This window comes from Pezoporus wallicus, unplaced genomic scaffold (genome assembly GCF_028554395.1).
Source record: "Pezoporus wallicus isolate ANWC-B61680 ecotype Strahan unplaced genomic scaffold, APGP_CSIRO_Pwel_v1 contig_7011, whole genome shotgun sequence".
Taxonomy (NCBI): Eukaryota; Metazoa; Chordata; class Aves; order Psittaciformes; family Psittacidae; genus Pezoporus; species Pezoporus wallicus.
This window is the reverse complement of record NW_026638234.1, coordinates 3,136,843-3,161,085: the sequence shown is the minus strand read 5'-3', so window position 1 is coordinate 3,161,085 and position 24,243 is coordinate 3,136,843. Positions and strand designations below refer to the sequence as shown.

Genomic DNA, 24,243 nt, shown 5'->3' with positions numbered 1-24,243 from the left:
GAGTTCCTTGAGGATTATGGAATATAGTAAGTTAGTGTATGACTTTTCCATTATCCTGGTCCAAATCTAGCATAACAGATGTAATAAAAAGAATTTTAGCATTCACCATTACAGGGTTTAATCTTCCCCACTTAAAATCATGATGCTTCATCGCCTCTTTATTCAGAAGAGGTCCAGGACGGGAAAAGTCCTGGGCTTTTACAAAGCAGTCCTGGAATGGAAAAGATGAGGTATGGGGAAGGCTTGTTCTTAGGAAGGGGTTTGTGCAGTTATTAGACTGAGCCCACCTCTGCCTTGAAACAGGAGAGGGAAATGGATAAATAGAGAAGCGTGATTCCTTAGGAAAGTCACAGGCTGTTTATAGAGTCAGTCAAGAGCACTCATTTACACAGCACTGGTTGAGTTTAATGACATTCAGGAGTAGTCATATGAAAGGTTTTGATGCAACAAATTTGACAAATAAATTTCAAATATTTGAGGATGACGGCCTAGATGGATTAATTGCATAGCATATGTTTGAAAAGCCTTTAAATTACTTTTAAGCTTACACCTACCAGATTGCTTTATATCAATATCACAGATGACTAAGTGGGTATGAAGAACTGGAAGGGAAGGTCAAACCTTGTCAGTTATTCTTCCCAGTAACAATAGAGTCTATCTTACCATGCACAAACATGACTGTCACCGAAATGCATGGATGGGATTAGAGTTGACTATGAACTTTGAAAACACAACATTACACTACTGTGTTAATGGAAATAGGGATCCCAGCTGTAACAGATACTGGTTGCATATGTGAGACAGTAAGAAATCCTGTTCCACACAGCTAACAGATTAAATACACAAACTAGGCAAAAGCTGCCATTCGTCTTTTACACCGGAGCAATTCCAGCTACAAGAATCCTTCATCTAGATTTGAGGTCCATTGCTTTTGGTTTAGAGTGATATTGTATCTACAAGCATGGATAGTGAACAGTCTGATCATGGGAGCATGGTGGAAGTGCCTACCAAGCAATGACAGGTTTGGCCTTATCAGTTGACAATGACACAGGTTTTGGAGCTGACCTGAAATGATTTCTCATGGTTGCACAGAATCTGTGGCAGAGCCAGGAGCCAAAGCCCTGGCAAATTCTGGGCCATCATCTTGGATGGGAAGCATCCTCCTCAACTGAGCTGTTGGGGAGGCTGTCTTGCTACAGTGACACCAACCCATTGCACAACAAGGATTACAAGAAGCTTGTGGGGGCTTCATGTAGTGCAAAGCACTGTGTCATATCCACCTGAGATAATGGGACCTAAGCACTGGCAAACCTGTGAACAAGTGAGTAGGAGGTTGCGTGGTTGAGGAACAGATTGTTTCAGTGAGAGTACACTGCTCCAAAAACTAAATGATTTGCATATAACAGTTATCTTGTAAACTCTCAGCAGCAAAGACTGCACACAGTGAATGGCTCAATGGTAATATGGCTCCGATTCCTGGAGCTTTTCCAGTACAAATAAGCATCATTCAGTTTAGGCCATCCACTAACACTTAAATCGAAATATTAGTGTGGAGTAAATGATGAACATTTTTAGTAAGCCAGGACATATAATATATTTTCTGAAAAAGTTTTGTGTAGCAAATATCAAAATAGCCTCCATATATTCAGATAAAATCACTTTATAGTAATTCTTGCTCATTTTTTATAAATAGATCTACTTTTTGGGTAATACTTAAGAAAGTAAAAACAGAATGGAAAAAAATTATATCATTTTCTTGCCAGATTTCTTGGTTTGATTTTAGATATCACAGTATCAGAACCTTGTAAATAATTTTTATCAATTCATTGTGTATTTATTATTAGCATGCAAGTCCTACAATCATTATTTTGCAATCTGTGTATAGAGCATTCCATAAATTAAGTGATTTTTCCACTTGAAATTTGATTTCAGAATAGGAATCCCTACTGACATTAAACTCAGCCATACATTATCTTCTTGGAAAGCTGACATTTATTCCTAATAAATCATAATGGGATGCAAGTCCAGCACTTGTTTCTTTTGCTGTTAGAATTAAGAGTTTTCAGTTCAAAGTAACAGAGAGTAATAAGCTAATAGCAGAAACGAATCCATTACTTCATGGCCAAGAAATAAGTTTTTAAAAAGTAAAACAAAGAAAAATGTTTGGTTAATGAGAGTGGATCAAATCCTAATATCAAATTATCTGGTGACAAAATTGCTACCAAAGTAAATAACTGTGTTTCTTTTTAAGTAAATATTGCAGCATCAGAGCCAGCCCAGCGAAAATTGGATTGAGTATTTATAAATGCTGTAATTAACACTAAAACACATTGACAAAGATGGAGCAGAATCGATACTATTTTATGTTTTGGAGGTGAAATATTGTCATATTTCCCCAGTCACATCCATAGAGATTTTCGCAGAAAGAGCAGTTGACTGACACACAGATCCTTCCTCAGGTGGCAGAGGAGATGGTGAGTTCTTGGGGTCTTCTGACATACAATCCTGTACCACTCACTTCTTTTTTTTTTCATTCTACTCTGTATACTTTTAGTCCAATGAGAATACTTTTACATGTTGACTTTGGCAGTAATAAAAGCCCATGAAACAAAAGAAATGTTCTGTTCTCTTACATGATGTTTTGTTCTCCTTTGTTTAGAGATGCTGCCAATTTTAACAAAAAAAGCTCCTTGATGAATATCACCCCAGATGGATTGCTTTCCCTTCTGTCTTAATTCAAACTTGTACTTTTCCTGTAATGAAAAATCTTAAGCTCCTTCTTCTTCCAATGATGTTCTATGTTTGTTTTAGATTTAATTATTATCAAGAATCCCCTGAAAATTACATCCTGTGATTTGACACCAGCTAATTAAGACTTTATGCATTCCTGTACCTTTAGCAAAATGTCAGTTAAATTTGGACAAAATCAAACTGGATGTGGTCATGCTATTGTCAACTCATTAGCTCTGTCTTCTGTTCCCTGCACCAGAGCTTCCCAGGAAATCTAGCAGTCATAAGGATGGTTGCTTGCTTCCTCTGTGCCAAGAACAAAACAAGCTGGCCTGTACTGGTAGATCAGAATTAGAGTGTAGGAACTTGCCACCCATCTAAAGTGCTACGTATATTCAAACAGTTCAGAGATTTAAAGCATATAAATCTTCAAAGACTTATGTGCTGAAAAAAAACCCTATTTATATCTGAGAGCTGCAAAACAGCACAAAAAATGTGAGAAAACAGTGAAATCTGCTACTTTCTTACTGTAGATCAACCAGGTCTTGAATAAGTTTGTATATAGCAGATACCTGAGAAAAGACAGGAGTTTCTAAATCGTGTACACTCTCAGCAGAGGTCAGATATAAGTATTGCTGGTTTTGGAGGCAAGTATGGGCTAGCAAGTGACTAACACACTGAATCACCTTCACACAGAAGAATTATTACAAATAAGTTCAGCTAGATGTTTGAAAGATATGCAGCACAGTAGTCCCTGTATGGCCAAGTCCACGCATCTTGTTGTTTTCTATGGTTATTAGTCTACGTGAAGAAGCGGTTCAGCTCAGAGAATTGTCAAGACTTTTCCTGTGGTGTAGATCTTCCCAGCTCATTTTGTAGTGACTGGAAATTACAACACCTCCCTGTTTTTCCTGTCTTCCTAACTACACTGATGAAGAGGCCTCTTTCTCTACAGAGCAAAGATATTATTTGTTTAAATGCCTTGAGTTTGGAAGAAAAGATTCCAGGAATTATGTTTTGTATAGAGGACAAGGTGTTGGTGTCTTTTTTTTAATCTTTCCTTTTTATAAAGAAGAAACATGATATAAAATTTTTATAACCAATGTAACCAGAATACAGAGTACCACACTCTGAATTATCATAATGGTTTCAAAAAGCAGGCAAAATAACAACCTAAGATAATGGGGGTGTCTTTGTTGTATAATTTCATTTCCTGATGCTGAGTCAATCACTGTCCTCTTGTACAGGGACAGACTGGATATGTCTTTTCTTTTAATTTTACTTTTGAAGCAGTGTCATCCACAGACCAGAGTCACACAGTGCTGGATGCTTTAAAAACTGTAGAATTGGTTCAACATTCACAGCATTCTTCCTTGTATATAAATAAGCTAGATTAAGGTCTCATTTAAAATCTTTAACAATGGAAAATGATGTGAGATTTTAAATAGGCTTCTTCAGTGACTTGATTTTTCTAATCCTTGTCTTTGTTACAGACTGGAGACATTCTATGAGGCAACCACTTACTACTTGTGGAAATGACAACCAGTTAGCAGAGAGCTAGAAAACTCTTTATAAATTCTAAGGAAAGAGTTTCTTGTGCTTGATGGCATTTGAATGACGTTGGCTTTCCAGTCTAATTGGAACATCTTCACTCAGAAGAATTATTACAGATAAGTTGAGACAGAGACTTTAAAGTTTTACAGGCATGGTAGTGCTTGAATGATCAGTCCATTTATCTTGTTGCTTCCTGTGGTCATTGCATTAGCTTACACAAAGAATTGGTTTAGTTCAGAAGGTTCATGAGAGCTTTTAATGTCACTACGAGAGGAAGGCTGTATTGAATCACGCAAAGCAGATCCTTGATGGATTGCTCTCACTCCTGGTCTCTACAGACTAGACATGCTTGAAATGTATCTTGTCAAAAACAGCATAAACTGAAATGCAGATGAAACTGCTTTAGATTTTTTTAATCTTTGAGATTTGTGCTTGTGATCCTGTTTGAGGAGATTTAATAAAATCACTCAAGATGAAGTCTGCATCTCTATTTTCTGAAATACTTCTCTACGAAGTCGTCCTTTTAATTGTTATTGGATTTGAGTGAGGACAGCTCACATGGGTTTAGATGATAACAGAATGACAGACAATCATTAATTTGGGGTTTATCTCATGCTTTAAAGTGAACACAACCAGGAAATTTGATCATTCAGTTATAAACACCTGTTTCATGCTTACATACATTTTCCATTTAGGAAAGGTGGAATCATCCTTTCTCTGCCTATTCCCTCTCTGAAGAGAGGCAATGACATCCTTTTTCTTTCTGGGCATGGGCAAAATGCTTCCAAAAGGGCTAAAAGATTAAAATATCACTTTTATATGAATGACATTAGGTCACTGAGAGACAAAAGCTTCTGGCAAGGAATTACTTTTCATTAAAAAGATCTTAATGTAGAAGATTTTTGATCCCAAACAGTCTATTTTATATAATATTCTCCTTTTCAGGACTAGCTGATGACCTCTCTGACCTCAAAGCTATCCTCAGGACTGGGGGGCATTGGTCAGGCTTGCTTTTCTCTGCAAATTTTCAAATGTTTCCTACAATCAGCATTAACTCCTGAAATCTTTAGAGCATTTTTGTTGCAGTAATTGATTATTCTGCAGCCTCAGACATTTTTACTTTTCTCCTACAGTCTTGCTAGAAGCACCTTGTCTTAGTCATTAAGAAAAATAGGCAGTGAATCTGCTACTGCTGTTACCTGTTGCACCTACTTGAAGCCTTAAAGTTGAGAGAGAATTATTCTCACATTAAACTAGGCATTTCTCATTTTCATTTACTCTGAAAATTCAGAAATCAACTCCAATGTGCATACATTCGTATCAGCTTGAATCAGATGGTAATATTTTGCCCGAGGATGTAGGGTATTCAGTTGCTTTCAGGATGAACCTAACTCATGTTTATCTGAGGACTAGATATGACCTGAACACTGACTTTCCAGCAGGACAGTGACAGGCTGAAATTTGTCATCTGCTGATGAAGAGAGAAGCAGCCTATGACTTGCTATACAAAGCTTTCCACCTTAACCTCTGCTCATGTGCAGGGAGGTTCTGAGGTCCTTTCTATTACCATCAGCCTGGCATTTTATAGCACTGGCCCACAAACCAAATGAGATGACGGCAGTTCTTATCACCACTGAAATTAAATGCAAAAGCCCACCACTGAGCCATTGAAGTACTTGCTAAGCTCTAGCATCTGCAGGACTCATTGCAGGCAACTTCTTTGTCTAAAAGTTGTTTATTTAGACTGCAGTATAGAATATTTGTCTTCAGACCAGACTGTAATAGCCCTTTGCAGACTGTTAGTACCCTACCACAGTATAGTAAAATTAAATTGTATTTTTGGGGGCCCAAATTAGCATTCTTCTTGTTTGACTTTTTTTTGTCCGTACCTACTCGTTTGATTTCTAATTTATAAAGTTCATCTGTCCTTCATGAGTAAACCAGATACTAACATGAACTAAGGAGGTCCAAATTTATTTGCAATTTAGGTTCCAACACCTGTTATAGCCTTTATGGGAAATGTAATGTTGTTTTATTAAAACTTATCTTCTACTTTTAACAGACATCTTTTTTGGCCTCAACAAAAAGATAAGACTCTCTGAGCATTTAAATCAGTGTTTTACTGATCATGAAAGACACTATCTGCAAAATGATCAGTAATTAGCCCGCATATCTCACTCCATACAAGACAAACTAACTGTACATGATAAATGTGAATGCACTAACTGTTTTAAGCTTTGAACTGGATCTGCTGAGATCTGGTAATCTTGGTAAAAGTACTCCTGGCTCAGGATTCAGGACCCTTATGCTATATACTTAGCATCACCTAAAATACGTGGGTCACCACTGCATGTGTGTTGACTGATACACACTAACTAACTAACTTTCAACCTCATTATAATTATTCTTAAAATGCACCAGAAGTTGGCTGAGTAGCAATGGCACTTCATTTAGTTTGATGTTGAGAAACAGAACAGCAAAGATTCCCACTTAGATCACTTCAGAAGGGAGGGAAGGAGGGAGGGACAAGTTCATCTTTATTACAGACATTTCTTAGACAATTTTCTCCTGTCTTACTGTTCCTGCTACAATCTTCCCACCTCCTGCCCAGTAGGGAAGCTGGATGCAGCATGGCTGATGATATCAGTGTGAGAGAAATAATCTTTACCAGTCCTTCTTTTCTGACTCCTTTGGGTATTCCCATGACTGTGTTGCTGTAAGAAAAGTACCTCAAAGCTTCCTTAATTCTTAAAGTGAGGACCTTGAGTACTGGAGTACTATTTTCTTTATACTTTCAATGAGAGAAGCTTACAAGGAAACAAAATTCATAAACACCCTGTGTGGAAAGCAATGTTTTGGAAACTTTTAATGCTTTCTGTGTAGGTGCATCACCATGCATTGCCTATGGCAATTCTAAAAACTTTACTTGGAAAGGTTTGGAGAAGGTGATGATAGCTCTTCTACTTGTTCTGTAACCACCACATACCATGTCTTTCAGTTTGCTCCTACCATATGTCTGGATTCAGGTGTATGCCCTGACATGCTGCCACCTCCTACCTTCTACCTCAGCCTACAGATCCTGTTCCACCTACACAAAAGTGAATGAATGTGGCTTTGATAGGAGTCACCATGTCATGGACAAGAGCTGATGGAAAAGATAAAAAACATATATATATTCCACAGAATTTTCCAATTTCTATACTCTTCCCTAAAGGAAAAGTTTCCATTTGAAATTCATAATAAAAACTGAAGTTTTGGAAGAGTGAAGGTATTTCAGCTAAAATGTGTATTTCTTAGAACATCTGTGGATCAAGCTAGCTCAGTGATGTATTCTTAGAACATAGTGCGTTACTTCATGAAACTATTTACTTCTTTAGAAATACTAGCTGCAATATTTCCTGGATATTGATTACTGATCAAGCAATCAGCAAAACAATTGGAAATAAATGGCAAAACAGGGACAAAACTATAGACTTACTTTTCTTTCATTTTCTAAAATGGCTGGTTTTAGTTATTTCATATTTTTGGAAATTATAAACATACAGAACAGACATTAACTGAGAAAAAATCCTGGAAGCCTTTGGTGTGTTAGTCTGAGATTTTATCACACCTAGGGTTTAGCAGTCTCTTTTTTTGAAAGACCAGATAAAGTCTCCAACAGAATGCAAGAATGCAAGCCACAGCCTAGTGTCTGTAGATTGATGTTTCTCAGCTAGAAAGATAAGGAAGAAATGGATATCTGAGTGCCAGAAACCGAAACATAGCACATGACAAAGAGCATGGAGCAACAACACAAGCCAATGCAGTAAAGAAGAAAAGAAGGATTATGCTGACCATAAGCAGATGGTCTACACTTGCCTCTTTTATCAGATTCATAAATCTGGGTCCAAAGCGCCACGGCTTGTGTCTGTGGCACTGCAAGGAGCTGACAGTCATTTGGGAGGCACGCTGGGAGGCCACTGCTACCATGTAAACAGCATCGTACATCAGAGCTGCTTCAGTCTGCATGAAAAAAAACAGAAAGGCTTTCTTTAACGTACATCTTGACACCCTGCTTTTCTCTACTGAGAACAGTTTCCTGTGCTGCTGCTGCTGTTACGGGAAATGCCACTACCGGGCTCTCCATGAAAATCTAAGGTGCAACAAAAACTACTTTTTTTTTTTTTTTGGAAGCTTATATTAGTTTCAGAGTATTTTCAGGTGAGCGTTGGGAAGTAAGCTACATTGGATAGCTGCAGGAAGAAGCCTCAGGTGATACAGGAGCGCAGGTCCCACACTCCAGACGTATCTTGGGGTCAAGCACTTAGCAGTAATCAGTCTTCTATAGTTTCCTCATGGGATTTGCCAAAGACTCTTAGCACCTCCAGGTGTGCAATTACATGAATTATGTTGAAAGCACCGTGGTGAAAGAACCATTCAGGTTCTCAAGCCAGTCTGCCCAGCTTGTGGGTTGGCAGGGCATGGGGGCATGTAGGACAGCTGCCTGTGTGGGGCCCATGCTAGCTCCCCATTGCTGCTCTTCTCATGGCATTTGTGGGATTTTCTTACCCACAGGGTAGGCAGGCCCTGCTTTCCAGGGAAATCAGTCCCATTGAACACCTGGTAGGCATCCCACCAGGCAGTTGTCTACTCTAAGTGTCTACTACCCTCAGGGATACTGGCTTTTGGCACAAACATATGAAATGGCCCCACAGAGATCTTGCTATGGCTGTTCCTTTGCCACACCTCCCATGCTGTCTTAAAGAGAGGTGAACTGTGTCTTTCAGGTGTCTTTTTTGGTGATTAAGTTGGACTTATCCATCTAACCTGTAGCTGTCTAAGGGCAGATGAATTCAGCTCTTAGATACTTAAACAATACTGAAATTACTGGATGCTGTTTGTGCATCTCTGGGTTTTGAGGATGGGTTTCTTGGTTTAAAAGCATGCCTCAACCTGAGATTGCATGCACTGTCAACCTTTATCACTGAGGAGTTTTAGAAAAATCTCACCTTCACCTGCGCTGTGTTTCAGTGCTCTTGTGCGAGGTGGAAATAATCATGTTTTGCTTAATGCACAGGGATGCTCTGAAGATGAAGTGCTTACCTTTCTTGTAAAGCTACTAAATAATTAAACAGGGGCCTTAAAAAAAAAACCCTCAGCAGATGAGAAACTGGACTCATTTATATGAACTGCAAAGCTAATCCATTTTTTATTCGTTTCCCATGTGATTCCTTTGGGAAATCAATATATTTCATTTTTTGTCTGTTTCATTTACCTAAGTAAATTACAACAGCATCAGTCTTATCAGCATTGGAGGTTTTTGCTGGCAATCAAATGTGATCTGAATTTATCAACTCATCTTAATATATGGCAGATGAGGAATTGCTCTTGACATACTCATCAGGGTTTGCCCAAAACAGTGCTCCCACAATCAGAGTAAATTGAAAACATTATAAATGGTGAGTCAAGAAGGAGGAGACAATAACAGCTCTCATTGTCAAGTGTCTGAAAACAGAGAGTTGTTCCAAATGGACCCAGAGACTAAAGGCCTGATCCAAAAAAATATGGAAAGATTCCCATCAATGACAATGGGCATCAGATTTTACATTAGACTGGGGACATGTTCTTTCAGATTCAGCTGTTTGAGTCTCATGTTTGTGTAACTTGTTACTCATCCATCCTTTCATCCAGAAGACAGGAGGCTATATTACCTCCCTCAGCCTTTATTTCTCCACGCACTGTTCTGTTTTAGGGCTTGGGGTTACATGGAGAAAGCAAAGGTCACCCCACCTCATTTTCTGAAGCAAAATGCCTTATGCCTTACTTTTGCATAAGAAGAAAGGGTCTAAGATTTAGTCCTGGAACTTGTTTTTCTGATTACTGTGTTCTATTTAAATCATTGCAAAGAAACCAAAAGATCTCATTAGAACAACTATGCCTTTGTATGCAATTTGGACAAGTGGGACGTGAGCTCAATACTGTCTTGGTCATGCCCTGCTGACTTCCCACAAGCTGTCATCAGAACAAACAATACAGCATGAAACAGAAGAGAGAAATCCTGAGCTGACAACAGGGCATGTAATCCTGATCTCCTTATACTACACAGGTTGTCATAACCTTATTGCCTAATGAAATACAGCAGTATTGCAGTTCTCCATCAAACTGAATAAACAGAACTTGCTATGAATATTTAAATGATCACAGCCAACTAGGAAGATGCTTTCCCTGGCACTCATGCTGTTTCAGGGCATCAAGGACAATAAAATACTATAGAGATGAATAGAAGAGGATAAGAGTCAGATACAAATGAGAGCTTAAGAGTCTAGTAAGAACTTTGTTTTTCTCAGTTTGACAGTTGAGTGAATGCAGGTGAATAGCTATGTGTGAATAGCTACCCTTGCAGGTCTTGTGCATTCACATCAGATGTTCCCAGGGACAGCTTTCTTCCATGCTTTGTGTATGAGTGAGCACAATGGCACTGCCCAAACAAGGAACACTTTTTTGAAATGCTAGAGATAACACACATAATGCACTTCTCTTCAGGATGCTAGAATGTTTCAAAATTTTCCCATCAATCATCTGCAATAAAGTCTATTTCATAACACTTCAAACTGCACTCAGTACATAAGATACATTATCTTATATTGCAAAAAGATGGCAACCCTTCACCCTGCAACACCGAATGGAGTCATACTGCCCAAGTAATTGCTCCTATTCTTTCCTTTACTTCTTGGGGTAGCTGTAGGGAGGAAATCCTAATTTCCTGGCTTGGTGATAGCTTTCATTTATCTGTGAATTATACCTTAAAAGACAGAGTTACTGTAGATGATGGAAATGAAGAGAAAGGGCACTTTTCCAATTTAAAAATGCTATTACCTGTCCACATGTACAATACCTTTCCCTGCAGGTTATACATTGTACACCTGCTATGAACATTTTTATGTTCTTCACTCCATGTTGGACATTATTAGAAAAATGAGGCAGCAGTATATACATTTGACAACAATAAGATGTATGATGTTAGCTGGAAGACACTGTGATGGAGTATTGCCACTCATCTCTAGAACATTCTGGGAGTGGTTTGTCACACAGATGAGTATAACACTGGTTCATGAGGCCAATGCACTTCTGTGTAGAAGCAGGTAAAAGGAAGTCTATTTTGGGGATGCTACTTCAGTATTTGCATTGTAAAATGAAGCAGTAATAGGATCAGTTCAAATATGATAGAACAGCATTATGAAATGTGTGGTAGATGATCCCCCCCCCCCCCCCCCCCCCCCCGCATCATTGTGGCTATTTACTTACTGTCATCATGCCATCGAGGAGGCCAGTCTCTGGTTTCGGTGGTGCCTGCAGACGCTCCATTGACCATTTCTCAATGACCGATGAAACGTGGGGGTTTTCAATGTTGAGCAGGCGAAACCCTGTCATATTTACTCCACTGTATCTGTAGGGTTCGAGGTCTAATGCAAATAGATCCTAAATCACCATTAAGAAAACAAACAAAAACAGATGTAGTATTTTTAAAGCAAAATGTTCAGAAGGCAAAATTAGGCCAAAATTGCATTTGATTTTCAACCCAAAGCTCAAGTGCTGATGTGTTTTTTTTCCTGTGAACGCTCTATTTGCCTTCAAAATCTAGTCATGACCACTTAGGTTATAAATCTGTATAAACTAAAACTATGTGAAATTTATGACAAACCATGTCATAAACCATGGAACATAAAGAATAATTTCTCCAGGACACCACTATTTTGCAAAAGACCTCACAGCAGTATCTAGTTTTAATTTATAGCAGTTCTTTAACAGTGCTAGAGCTCTGACAAACCAACACGAGGAACTAGCTGGCCAGTGTCAAGCTTATTTCTCAGCTTGGCAAAAGAAAATTCCAATAGGTATCGAGAACAATAAACTTTTGCTACTTATGAATCCCATTTTTCTCCTGCCTTGCCTCCTTCAGGTGACTTGCTGCCAGTATGTCTAATGGATGTGTCAGGCTAGTGCACAGTAAGCCCATGCACTTCAGTGTCAGCATTTACAGGGCAGGAAAATAATGGGTATTCTAAGTGATATAATTGTGTGGCACATTCCACAGCTGTATTTATCAGGCAGTGGAAATACGATAACTGCTTCTCAAAGCCTGAAGGCTGTTTTTCAAAACAACTTTCTGCAGATTCCAGTGGGCCAGTAAAATGACAAATGTGTTGCTCATGGTTTACTATCACAGTAACCATCAAAATGTCAACATTTACAATACCACAATGCAAAGGTAACACCAGCACTGCTTATTCCTTGCTCTAATATGTGCTCTGTTCTATCTCATGCATATTGTTGGTGGTGGTGGTTACCATTTTATGTAAGAATGTTTATTGTATTGGTTATTGTATAAAACTGTAAGTTCCACAATAATTTTCACATTTTTCTTGATGTTAAAATGGCCTCAAAGAGAACTATTTCAAGCTATTACTTCAAGTTCCAAACAACTGGAGAGTCTTTTCTAACTAATGAATTGACTATTGGATTCAAAATGATTTTTCACTCCCACATAAAATTTTATATGGAAAGAAAATAAAGAATAGGCAGATGCACATGATATAATCCAGTTCTAGCAATATTGGGTCTTTGCTGTCTTTCTAGTCTACAATGCAAATGGACTTCAAGCATGGATTGAGTTATATTTATATGTAACATATCAGTTAAAATATAGGAAAAATGTGCTGAAACAAGTATTTATAGAGTATTTGTACCATATATAGATGTGTACCACAAAAGAAATGTAGGGTTTTTTTTTTTAGTATAAAACTTCTCAGGTGATTTTATACCTATGTAATTTTGTGTTCTTATAGAAGTGTGTTAATCAGAACAAAGAGTGAACACTGGAAGAGGTTGCCAGAGAAGCTGTGGCTGCCCCATCCCTGGCAGTGTTCAAGGCCAGGCTGGATAGGGCTTGGAGCAACCTGGTCTACTGAAAAGTGTCCCAGCGCATGGCAGGGGGGTTGGAACCAGATGATCCTTAAGGGCCCTTCCAACCGAAACCATTCTATGAATCTGTGATTTTAGAGATGAGCAACACCACCTGTGGTGCTTGATCTTGGATCCATTGCAAAGTCATTGACTCATTATTTTATTTCACTCTGATCCACCTGTACCAATGGGTCCTCCTTAAGCACAGTACTCCAATTCATTTTCATTGTATTAAAGTGTTAGCCAGCCCCACAGATACTGCAAAACAGTTTCCTTACACAATTGTGAGTCCTGGTATTACTAATGAGTGTTAGTACCCATTGTCCAGGGTTTTCCTTGAATAATGGCAAGAAAGATCTAGAAAAATTGGAAATTTTAAGCTGTCTTTTCTGCAACAACAACACCTAAATCACTCCAAATCTTTCGTGTTCCTTACCAGAGTTGTAAAAAAGTAGTGGTAGTATTCTGTCATCATTCCCATGGAGAGAACCTGTTGAAAGAGATTGAAAGGTGAATGTACTTTAGTCTGGATGCTTCCAGCGTACCACACAGTCTTTAGAAAAGCATGGGTTAATCTGGAACAATATGCTACAGGTCATGAAAACTTGATCACAGTAAAATGTACATTTTTCTTCAGGCGCAAAAAAAATGTTGTTGTATTTAGATTATGTTTTTATCACCTCTGGAAAGAGGTTAAAAAGTGAAAAAGTTCTAGGACAAGAAGAATTACTAGCAATAACAAAAAGCTGATTTTTGAAAAGTGAAATCCTTTAGTCTGCAGTTTAGAAACGTTAAAAAGGAATTTACTAGCAGGAACCAGAATTTGTAAGGAAAAGTGCTTAGGTGCAGCTTGTTTCATGCTGCATTACCATGTGAGAGCAAGATCGGTGAGTGCTCACTGAAGTAAGCAAGAAATAAAAAAAGCAAAAAGAAGAAAGCTTCTATAAATACCTCTTGTTCTACCTGGGAAATGCAGGTCTGCAGGAGGTTGTCAAAACAACAATGAAAGGATTTCTGGTCTGGATTAATTTTCCAGACGATATGAAGGTCTGCGAAGTACAGATGGCATTTAAATGCATATTGACTGGCCACTCTGGGCAGAAGAGGATTAATTTCTTCTTCCCATTCCTAACATTGCAGGAAACTTCTAGAGGGATGCTTTTTTTCCCTCAGCCCCTCTCCAAAAATCATTGGGAATGCTTACATAAAACACCCCTGATGGTGTATAACATGATGCTCTGCAGTTTCAGCCCAGCATCACCTACGCTTGTTGCTGTGTCCACACACTTTATTACCATGATGCAAGCATTTTTATCTTGCCCTCTCTGGGATCTTGTGAAGAGGAGGAGGAATTATGAGCTAGGAAACTACAGAAGAATTCATCACCATGACAGTAAAACAGACAAAGGTTAAATGTTATTCAGTTTTGATTACAGTAACGTAAGCAGCTGCTATTAGTAGTATTTTAGGATACTTAGCAGTACGTGAATAGCTGTTTGAAAGAAAGGTGAATATAGTGTGATTTGCTTGCCAAAATTCTCTTTCATGGCAAAAGCCTCTGAAAATCAGTTGTGTAATTGTGTATGGAAATTCCTCACATAAAAAAAAACAACAACAAAAAAGAAACAACTTGAAGTTTCTAAGATGCAATAGACAATAAAAATAGCTTAGTGTTAATCACAAACAACCAATCCATTTCCAGCCACTAAAACACAAGACAGAAGGCAACTATTTTATTGAAATGCTCCAGTGAATATACATGTCAAAATTGCTTTTTTAATTTCTTATTTTATTAATCCTCTTCTATTCCATTTCTTAGAGTTGTTTTATTACCTGTAGAAATAAGCAATCTAGAAGTCCTGGAGACTGATACTCCTTCCCTACTTACACACAGAAAATGATGTATGGTAACATCAATGGAAACTTTTGCATGCTGTGTTTCCCAACTGACCTGGCTGGACTCAATTCTGCTCCCTGGAGCTGGATTTCTGTGTCTAAGGTACCTGTTGTAGGAAGGAGGTGCCAGCCAGGATTTTTACTATGCAGGTCTCTTTTGAGCTTACACTGTATTGAAAAAACCCATTTGCTTCATATGGGGCACAGACCAGCTGTAAGTGTGGTTTGAACTCAGATAACCCTCTGTATACCTAAATTTATTTGGTCCTCTACAGGAAGTTTGCACTTTGTCCATGGTGTTACTCTATTATAAAAGCAAATTCATACTAAGTGTAAATAGGAGGATACAACTACCCAGCTTTACATTACTGATTCATTGCAGTTTTGATTCTAGCTTGAGATAGAAGAGCTAACGTCAAGTCATTGTGCTTCTGTTATCAGAAGATATAAACTGCAATCTCCCTGCATAGAAATAGTAAGACGAAAGAAAGCCAGGAAAATGTTAAGCCATATAATGCCTTAAAATACAACTTTACATTAATTAGGCAATAATCAGACAGACACACTAACTAGAATAATTATAAAGCATGTAGCCTGTTTGAGAAGTGTTACCCAGCTTGTGCTGCTGCATCTACACTGGGTAGCCAGCCCAGATAGTTAATCCAAGGTAATCCAGTTATTGATTTCCTCACAAATCCAAGGGTAGTAACCTGAGAGGAGTATTTGCTTCCTGGACACATTTTTGATTAAAACTTTTTATGTGAGTATTAATTTTCAAGCATGTTATAAACATACTTGTATTCCAAGTATGTTATAAACAAATGTGTTCTAAACAGAACACACACAAACCTGTGAATAATAGTGATTTCAGAAGTCATGTTACAGGATTGTCTTTGGGGAAAAAAACCTAACAAACCAATAACAAAAAAGACACAAACAAAAACAATCTGCCCCCAAGAACCCGGGAAAACCTTAGCAAACCAAACCCTTGAAAACCAAAGGCAATTGCATGTAAAAAGCAAGGTTCAGTCAGTAATGTTATCTGCCATAACCAAGACACAGGTTCATGATGGCAGTTGGCACTTATGGGCTCCATGAAAGATGTTTGCTGAAATTTTTCCAAAGAAGTATTGCAGCAGCCCAGGAAAACTTAATTAACACATCACTTTTGTATTTTCTATATTAACAATGACTCAATTAAAATATGATACAGACAGCTGGAAGGGAGCTTGTAAGTGCACACACATGTTAATAATGTCCTTGTCTGGTTAAGGAATAAAAGCTGATGTCGTATGTGTCCCAGGCTGGGCCCTGATCTGCCACTGAGCTCTGCCTTCTCCCTTAGCACTAGTCACAAGCACAGCCTTAACTGGCTGTCCTCCCTTTTAACAGTCATTACGCCTGACAATTAGTTAACAGTTATACAGTTATACAGCACTTAGACATCACTGTGACATCACAGTGAGTTATATCTGCAGACTGATCTAAATGGCTACTTTTTATTCATGGACTGTAAAGGCTTTTTAATAATAATAACTTATGTTTTAGGGCAATACGGTCACTAAGTAAACTTACCAATGAATGATGATTTCATGATTGATAGTACCAAATGCCCACTCTAATGGATAGTATTAGGAAAACAGGAGATGAAGACAAGTTAAGGCAAAAGCAGGAGGAATGCTGAGTATTATGCTGGAGACCCCAAAGCATTAATGATTCCCAGCCCTTAATGACTTGGATGATCCTATTAGTGTAAGTAAGAGAGCTGTAAGGATTTCTCTTCTGTATGTTTGCAACACAGCAGGTACAGGGAAAGCAGCTTCTAGCAACTACCAGGAGTGAGAAAATGATAAAGCATGTTAAGAGCAAAGATTCCTTTCAGTCTGGGATGCCTGTGAAGTACCTTGCAAAGCAGCTTTACAGACTCTTCCAACAGAGCAAAAGTCCTCCCCACAAGAGAAAATGAACACAGCAGCCCAGAACAGGGAGAAGGGAAGGGAAGGGAAAGGGAAGGGAAAGGAAGACTGGTTTATGAATATATAGCTACCTATAAGAAATTAGAATGAGATTTCATTATCCATTCCTATTTAAACAACTCTGCATGTAATTATTCAAATAATTATACATCTGAGATAAACGTCCTATTTAATAATAGCTTTTACTTACTATGGAACTTAAATGAATGTAAACTAGTGAAACCAAGCTAAAATATTCTCCATCCTCCTTGCAGATCTACCCATCCTATCCTGTATAAAATCTGTTCTTCAGCCACACTCAGATATGGTTGGATTATAGATTATCTTGGCAAATAAGATAAAGAGACTTCCACCTCTAATTATGCATTTTAGATCAGAAGCCTGGGCCTTATCTTTTGCTGATGTGCACATTTAGCTGGGGGTCATGAACTGCAATGTGAATCTGAAAAAGTATCAGTGGTCAAATTATATATGTTAAGATGACAGAAACTGGATAAAAATATTCTCTCTTATGTATGTAAATCTCTTTGGGTGCCCTGGTCCTGGATTGCATCATAACCCAGCTTCAGCCTGCACTTTTCATCTTGTAAAAAAATCACTGCCTCATTTAGAGCTAGTGTCAGTCTTCCTTCAAGGCAGACTGAAACCTGAATGATGGCAAAGCATATTAGCAGGAAATGCATCAAATACTCTACTTGCTTTAACTTTTCATTTTCCTCACACATGCTATCATCTAATTTCATGACCATTAAATGAATGTATTTCATTACCCAATTAATTTGCACTACAACTGTTTTTTAAGATCAACAAGATATACCATAATGTATAAATGCCCCTCTACCTCTTTGCCTCTCAAGTGTTCAATATGAAGTCTTGGAAGGCAGACGCAGGGACTGTGAGAATGAAGACCTTGGGGCCACTGTAGGAGAGGATCTGGTTCGAGACCATCTTAAAAATCTGAACATGCACAAGTCCATGGGTCCTGATGAGATCCATCCTTGGATCCTGAAGGAGCTGGTGAATGAAGTTGTGAAGCCACTGGCCATCGTATTTGAGAAATTGTGGCAGTCAGGGGAAGTTCCCGATGACTGGAAAAAGGGAAATATAACCCCCATTTTCAAGAAGGGGAAAATGGATGACACGGGGAATTACAGACCAGTCAGTCTCACCTCTGTGCCTGGCAAAAAATCTTGGAGCAGATTCTCCTGGAAGGCATGCTAAGGCACATGAAAAACAACAAGGTGCTTGGTGACAGCCAGCATGGCTTCACTAAGGGGAAATCCTGCCTGACCAATTTGGTGGCCTTCTATGATGGGGCTACAGAACTGATGGACAGGGGTAGAGCAGTTGATGTCATCTACCTGGACTTGTGTAAAGCGTTCGACACTGTCCCACATGACATCCTTGTCACTGAATTGGAGAGACATCAATTTGATGGATGGACCACTCGGTGTGTAAAGAACTGGCTGCATGGCCACACACAAAGAGTTGTCATCAATGGCTCAGTGTCCAGCTGGAGACCAGTAACGAGTGGTGTCCCTCAGGGATCGGTGTTGGGACCGGTCTTGTTTAACATCTTTGTCGCTGACATGGACAGTGGGATTGAGTGCGCCCTCAGCAAGTTTGCCGATGACACCAAGCTGTGTGCTTCGGTTGATACCCTGGAGGGAAGGAATGCCATCCAGAGGGACCTTGACACGCTTGTGAGGCGGGCTGATGCCAACCTCATGAAGTTTAACCATGCCACGTGCGAGGTCCTACACCTGGGTGGGAGCAATCCCAGGCACAGCTACAGGTTGGGCAGAGAAGAGATTCAGAGCAGCCCTGCAGAGAAGGACTTGGGGGTGTTGCTTGATGAGAAAATTAACATGAGCCGGCTTCAGTGTGCTCTCGCAGCCCAGAAAGCCAATCATATCCTGGGCTGCAGCAAAAGGAGCGTGACCTGCAGGTCAAAGGAGGTGATCCTGCCCCTCTACTCTGCTCTTGTGAGACCTCACTTCGAGTATTGTGTGCAGTTCTGGTGTCCTCAACATAAAAAGGACATGGAACTGTTGGAACAAGCCCAGAGGAGGGCCACAAGGATGATCAGGGGGCTGAAGCACCTCCTGTATGAAGATAGGCTGAGAAAGTTGGGGCTGTTCAGCCTGGAGAAGAGAAGGCTGCGTGGAGACCTCAGCAGCTTCCAGTATCTGAAGGGGGCCTATAAGGATACTGGGGAGGGACTCTTCATTAGGGACTGTAGTGACAGGACAAGGGGTAATGGGTTAAAACTTAAACAGGGGAAGTTTAGATTGGATATAAGGAAGAAGTTCTTTATACTGTAAGGGTGGTGAGGCACAGGAATGGGTTGCTCAGGGAAGTTGTGAATGCTCCATCCCTGGTGGTGTTCAAGGCCAGGTTGGACAGAGCCTTGGGCGACATGGTCTAGTGTGAGGAGAGCCTGCCCATGGCAGGGGGGCTGGAACTAGATGATCTTAAGGTCCTTTCCAACCCTAACGATTCTATGATTCTATAAAAGATTTATATTGCGCTTATGGGTCTTCCCTGGATTCTGTTTAGACAGCTTTACTTGAACATGGCTTAACACACTGGAAATCTGCATCTCAGTCACAGCAGCAGTGCAGCTGCAATAGTATATATTTTCTCCAGCATGGACACGAGCCATGTCAAGAAACCAGATGCATTCTGTAAATAACTTGCTAGTATTGGAGTCCAGCTGGAAGAAAGTGCCATGGCAATAGGGCAGGACTAATGTATTGGGCAAGTGCTGTGGCTGCCTCCTCCTGCTTCCTGAAGAGATCCCAGGGGGTTAGGGCAGAAGCATTGCCTTTCAAACTCCATCATGGATGTCATAGCACAGCACCAATACTGAAAGCACTCTTTCAGTTAGATAGTCTACTTGCATTTGCACCATACAGTGAATCTTCCAAGGAAGCAAAGAACAACTACATGCGCAAGATGTAGCATGGATGTCACTGCACTGAGTTTATGTAACTAGTTTCATTTTCTTGTAGACAGCACGGCTAACAAGAACAGAGAAGCAGAGGTCTTGGCATAGTGCAACTATGAAGTTAAACAGCAAGGATACCAAAAGACTGTACTTCCATTTATAGCCCATGCTGCTGTATCTTCTAATATCTGAATAAAGCTTTCAAGGCAATGGTCACATTTAGTTCTGTGGACACACGCATGCCTTAGGGACCAATGCTCTCACCATCTGATGCCATTCAGCAGTAACCAGATAGTCAGAAGAGGATGTTCCCCTATCAACAACCCCTTTTTAAAATAAGTAAGAGAGGAGAAACAGGTGAGTATGTCTCTGTTTCTCACCCTGGGGCTTGGGGCATCTGCCACTGGTATTTCTCCAGAGGCGGTGAGAACAGAGCTAATCCTGCCTTTTCTTAGCAGAGAGTGGGCTTCAGCCTATCTGTCAAGTTACTAGAAGAAACATACTCAGGAACTGAAGTTTTATTGTCTCACATTCATTACTGTAGCTCAAAAGTGTATTATGGTGACACTTAGTTTTCATACTTCCGTAGGAACGGAATTATTTTGCTCTTTATTTGTCGCATAGGGAAAGCGAACATAGAAGTCTATAAAGTGCTCCGTGAATATCCTAAACCTGCTTAAACATACAGTGCATTTCATAAAGTTTTTTAAAGAATTTGCCTCCCAGTAAAATCAGTTCTTGGAGTGTTAAAAGAAAAAATTGAAGGTTAACTGGAACAACCTAACCTCTTGAACTAAGTTCCTCATACAAAAAGGCAGTATCAAACTAAATACAGTATGTGCAGGATATATTGGAAGATTCGTGTATAAAACAGATGGTAATTTGCAACAGCTAGATTTAAGTGACTTGTGGGATTACTTCACTGGTCTCGACAGAGCACCATATCTCTGTCCACAGAATATTTCAGGTAAATGTTGTAACCATCAGCTTTTTCCTTAAGAAAGTGTTCCCCACTTCCTTGTGTAAGGAACTGAGTAATGCTGGTCTTAGGCAAGCTGGGGCTTGTGTACAAGGGATGTGTATTTCTAGTCTTGGAAAGGAAAGAGATGCTAGGCATCCTCAGAGCAGAGCAGGACAGGCAATGCTGAAGTCAAACAGGTAGGTTCCTACAGGGTTTAAACTCAGCAGAACTTTGGACATCACAATTTTACCTAAAGAAGCCACAGCTGAACTTAGCTCCTGTGTTTGGATAATGCTCTACAAGATCTTGCTCCTTGTCAGATGATTTGTTTAGACTTCATGAGCTTTAAAGCTCCAGCAGCTAAGATTTTCAAGTAGGTTATGGGAGATGCAGAGCAGCTGCAACTTTTTCCCTCAGCTCTGCTGGTGGGCACATCTTGTTTGAAAACCCAGCTGGCATAACCTTCCAGGTCAAGTAATTCTGGGATATCTTGACCCTTTGAAGTGGGTCACTTCGGGCACAAGAGCTGCTGGTTTATATGGTTACCTGGTACAGGCAACAGAAGCTGAAAAACTCCCTTAGCTGCCATGCACCAGTCACATGAGGTTACCAACCCTCATAAGGGAATATGGAGAGAAAATTCAAAGTGACTATCGGAAAAGACAGCAATTAATAAGCACAATTTCCTTTCGTTTCTTCCAGATCTGGGTGATGAAAGGGCCAGGCCTCGTTAAATTGGCTGGGGACTGTGAAAGCCTGTGCAGCATGTCACAGAGAAGGGGAAATGTGTGAATTTAGGGAATAGATTATTCAGCTTTGTGAAGATGCTGAAGACTTTGTATTTTGTTTAAATTATGTTATTGATTTGCTTTTTCTTGTGCACAATGAAGAAGTGTGGCTCAGTGGTGCTTTAGTTGAAGCTACAAATAAGCAAGACAGTCCCATTTAAGAGAAGAAATCTTTTGTGTGAATTTATAAACAAAAGGCTGAAGGAGGCAAGTGAAGAGGTCACCTCCTCTGGTTCCACAGCCTCGTAACGCGGCTGGGTCAGGTAGCTCCATACTGCCAATTACAGTTCCATATGCCAACTCTTTCAGGACATAATTCTGCATGGGCTAATCTTTTTGCTCCAAGAAAGAGACTTTGGGCATCCCTTGCCCTCCCTTCCTGGGAAACAAGCCATGCCACAGCCAGTGTCCCCTAAGCACTGGCGCAAGTGGATCCTGCTTGCAGAGTCATTGCTGCTGCTGCCAGCCCCAGTGGCACAGGAATTGCTGGAAGAAGGGCAGGCTTGGAGGATGAACAGGACACAAGAAATGAGCATAAGCAACTGTGGGTATGTCCCTGTGTGACTGTGCTGCATTTTTAATGTGTAAAATACCCACTGAACCCAACCCACTACAAATTGCCAGTTCCTTTACCTTCTTCTGTGTAGGTTACTAAGCATCTACTAGATTATTATAAATACAGTAGGCAGACAAGGAATTGTTGCTTTGGGAACAGGTGACTGTTGGCTCTGATTCCCACTCTCTATTAGAAATCTTAAATAACTTAACAATGATATGTATTTTTCCTGAAATATCTATTGGATCATTTACAATGTCAAAAATATTCTCTACAAATATAGCAGTTTTCTTACAACAATTTCCATAGTATTCTTTTTAATACCTTGTTTTCATTCAGTTTAAAATTATATAGGGGTTTGTGTGTGCAGTAATGAGAATGTGAACCATGGTACTTCATGTAGCTAACCTACAATCAGATGAGTCCCACATGAATTCAGAGCCCTCTATGCCTCCACATTTCACAGCTGCCTTTGTCAGTGAGGAACTTCAACACCTGAGTTACTGCTGCCAGCATCTAGATTTAGCCACAGAACTATCTCTTATGAAAGCCATTTTCCCTTTCTTTCTAGCCTATATTTATGTTGCTTCCTTTTCCACAGCTCTGTATGCCTCTCTTAATTTTCCTGTTTTCTCTGAGTTCTTAAGGCACTGGAGAGCATATATCTGCAGCCTGTCAGCTGTCTCCCTGATCCATTTTCCACACAAACTGTTCTGCTACCTTGCCTTGTCTTAGCAGGGCATCTTTTAGCACTTCTTCTTCTTTCTTTGACACTAAGGTTATTTTGTTTATCTATTTTTTCATACTCAGCCTTGTATATCTGAAGCTTTGTGCCTCCTGCAGTGTGCCAGACATCTGTACTTCCTTCTTGCACATCCTTCCAAATTTGTGTTGTCAGTTTAGCTCTTTCCCCACAAATTTCATTTTGAAGCAGCTCATTCCTGCTGTCATGTTTTAGGGCCTTTGGACAGCCCTATAGGGGTGCAATGTGAGAGGATAGCAGCTCTCCTGTCCACCCCATGTCCAGCTAATGCTGCTTGCTACAGGGCGTTCCCCATCACAAAGGTGTGTTTGTGTACTCTCCCCTTGCTCTTCCTTCATATTCCCAACATCATGCTTGCATCTGGCTCTGCTGTAGCTTAAATACACCACTTGCACCAAGAAAATACTACAATTTAGTACAGACCAACTTTCCTGACAGCAGTAAATCTAACCCTACTAGCCCATGGGAGCTTGTGTGCTGCTCTCAGCTGTAGTGCATCTGATTTAGGACACCACCCCGCAAAGTCTGTATTCACAGGATCAAGATTCTCCATTCTGGAGAGGATGGTTTCAGACTCTGCAGACTAATGGGACCAGGAAGTTATCTTAGTTACTTAGTTATCACAGACCACTACTCTGTGTAACTTTAATATTTCAGCAAAACATTCTGGGATGACAGCATAGGTTTTAACTTTTATGGGACAGCCCATATCAGTGCATTTAAATCTGTGGAACCTCTCTGGTGGTCTTCAGGGATCAGTGTTCCCCATCAGGCAAATGTTATAGTAAAAACAACGACTCCTCATACTTAAAGTTGTAGTAAAAAGGGAAATGACATTCACATTATACTACTTGCTCAGAATTACGGTCTTTCTTTCTATGAATTGCAGGAGCCAGTGCTTTAGACTTTGATTGTCTAGAAATATATTACAAGTGACAAGAGTAAATTCTAATTTACACCATTCTGTGTGTGCCCCTGGTAACGTCCCAGCCCATTAACATCAGGTTTTGTGGTGTTCGTCCTTGCCTTGTGTGGCTTTCCAACTCTCATGCTTAGGTCAGGGCTATGTCGACCCTTGTGCAATAGCCTTTCTTCCTGTTTTAAAGTACATATACTTTCCTTCCTA

The 24,243-nt window shown here is 39.8% G+C and overlaps 1 protein-coding gene across 3 annotated transcripts in view; it reads right to left on the bottom strand.

The window, feature by feature from the left end:
* GRIK1 (glutamate ionotropic receptor kainate type subunit 1) overlaps window positions 1-24,243 on the bottom strand; it is a 168,532-nt gene that overhangs the window by 42,917 nt on the left and 101,372 nt on the right. For all 3 annotated transcript variants that reach the window (XM_057410183.1, XM_057410186.1, XM_057410185.1), the window contains exons 5-7: window positions 13,664-13,717; window positions 11,569-11,742; window positions 8,143-8,286 (exon numbers count right to left, since the gene is read on the bottom strand). In XM_057410183.1, the coding sequence (XP_057266166.1) occupies window positions 8,143-8,286; window positions 11,569-11,742; window positions 13,664-13,717 (372 nt within the window). The remainder of the gene's footprint in view (window positions 1-8,142; window positions 8,287-11,568; window positions 11,743-13,663; window positions 13,718-24,243) is intronic.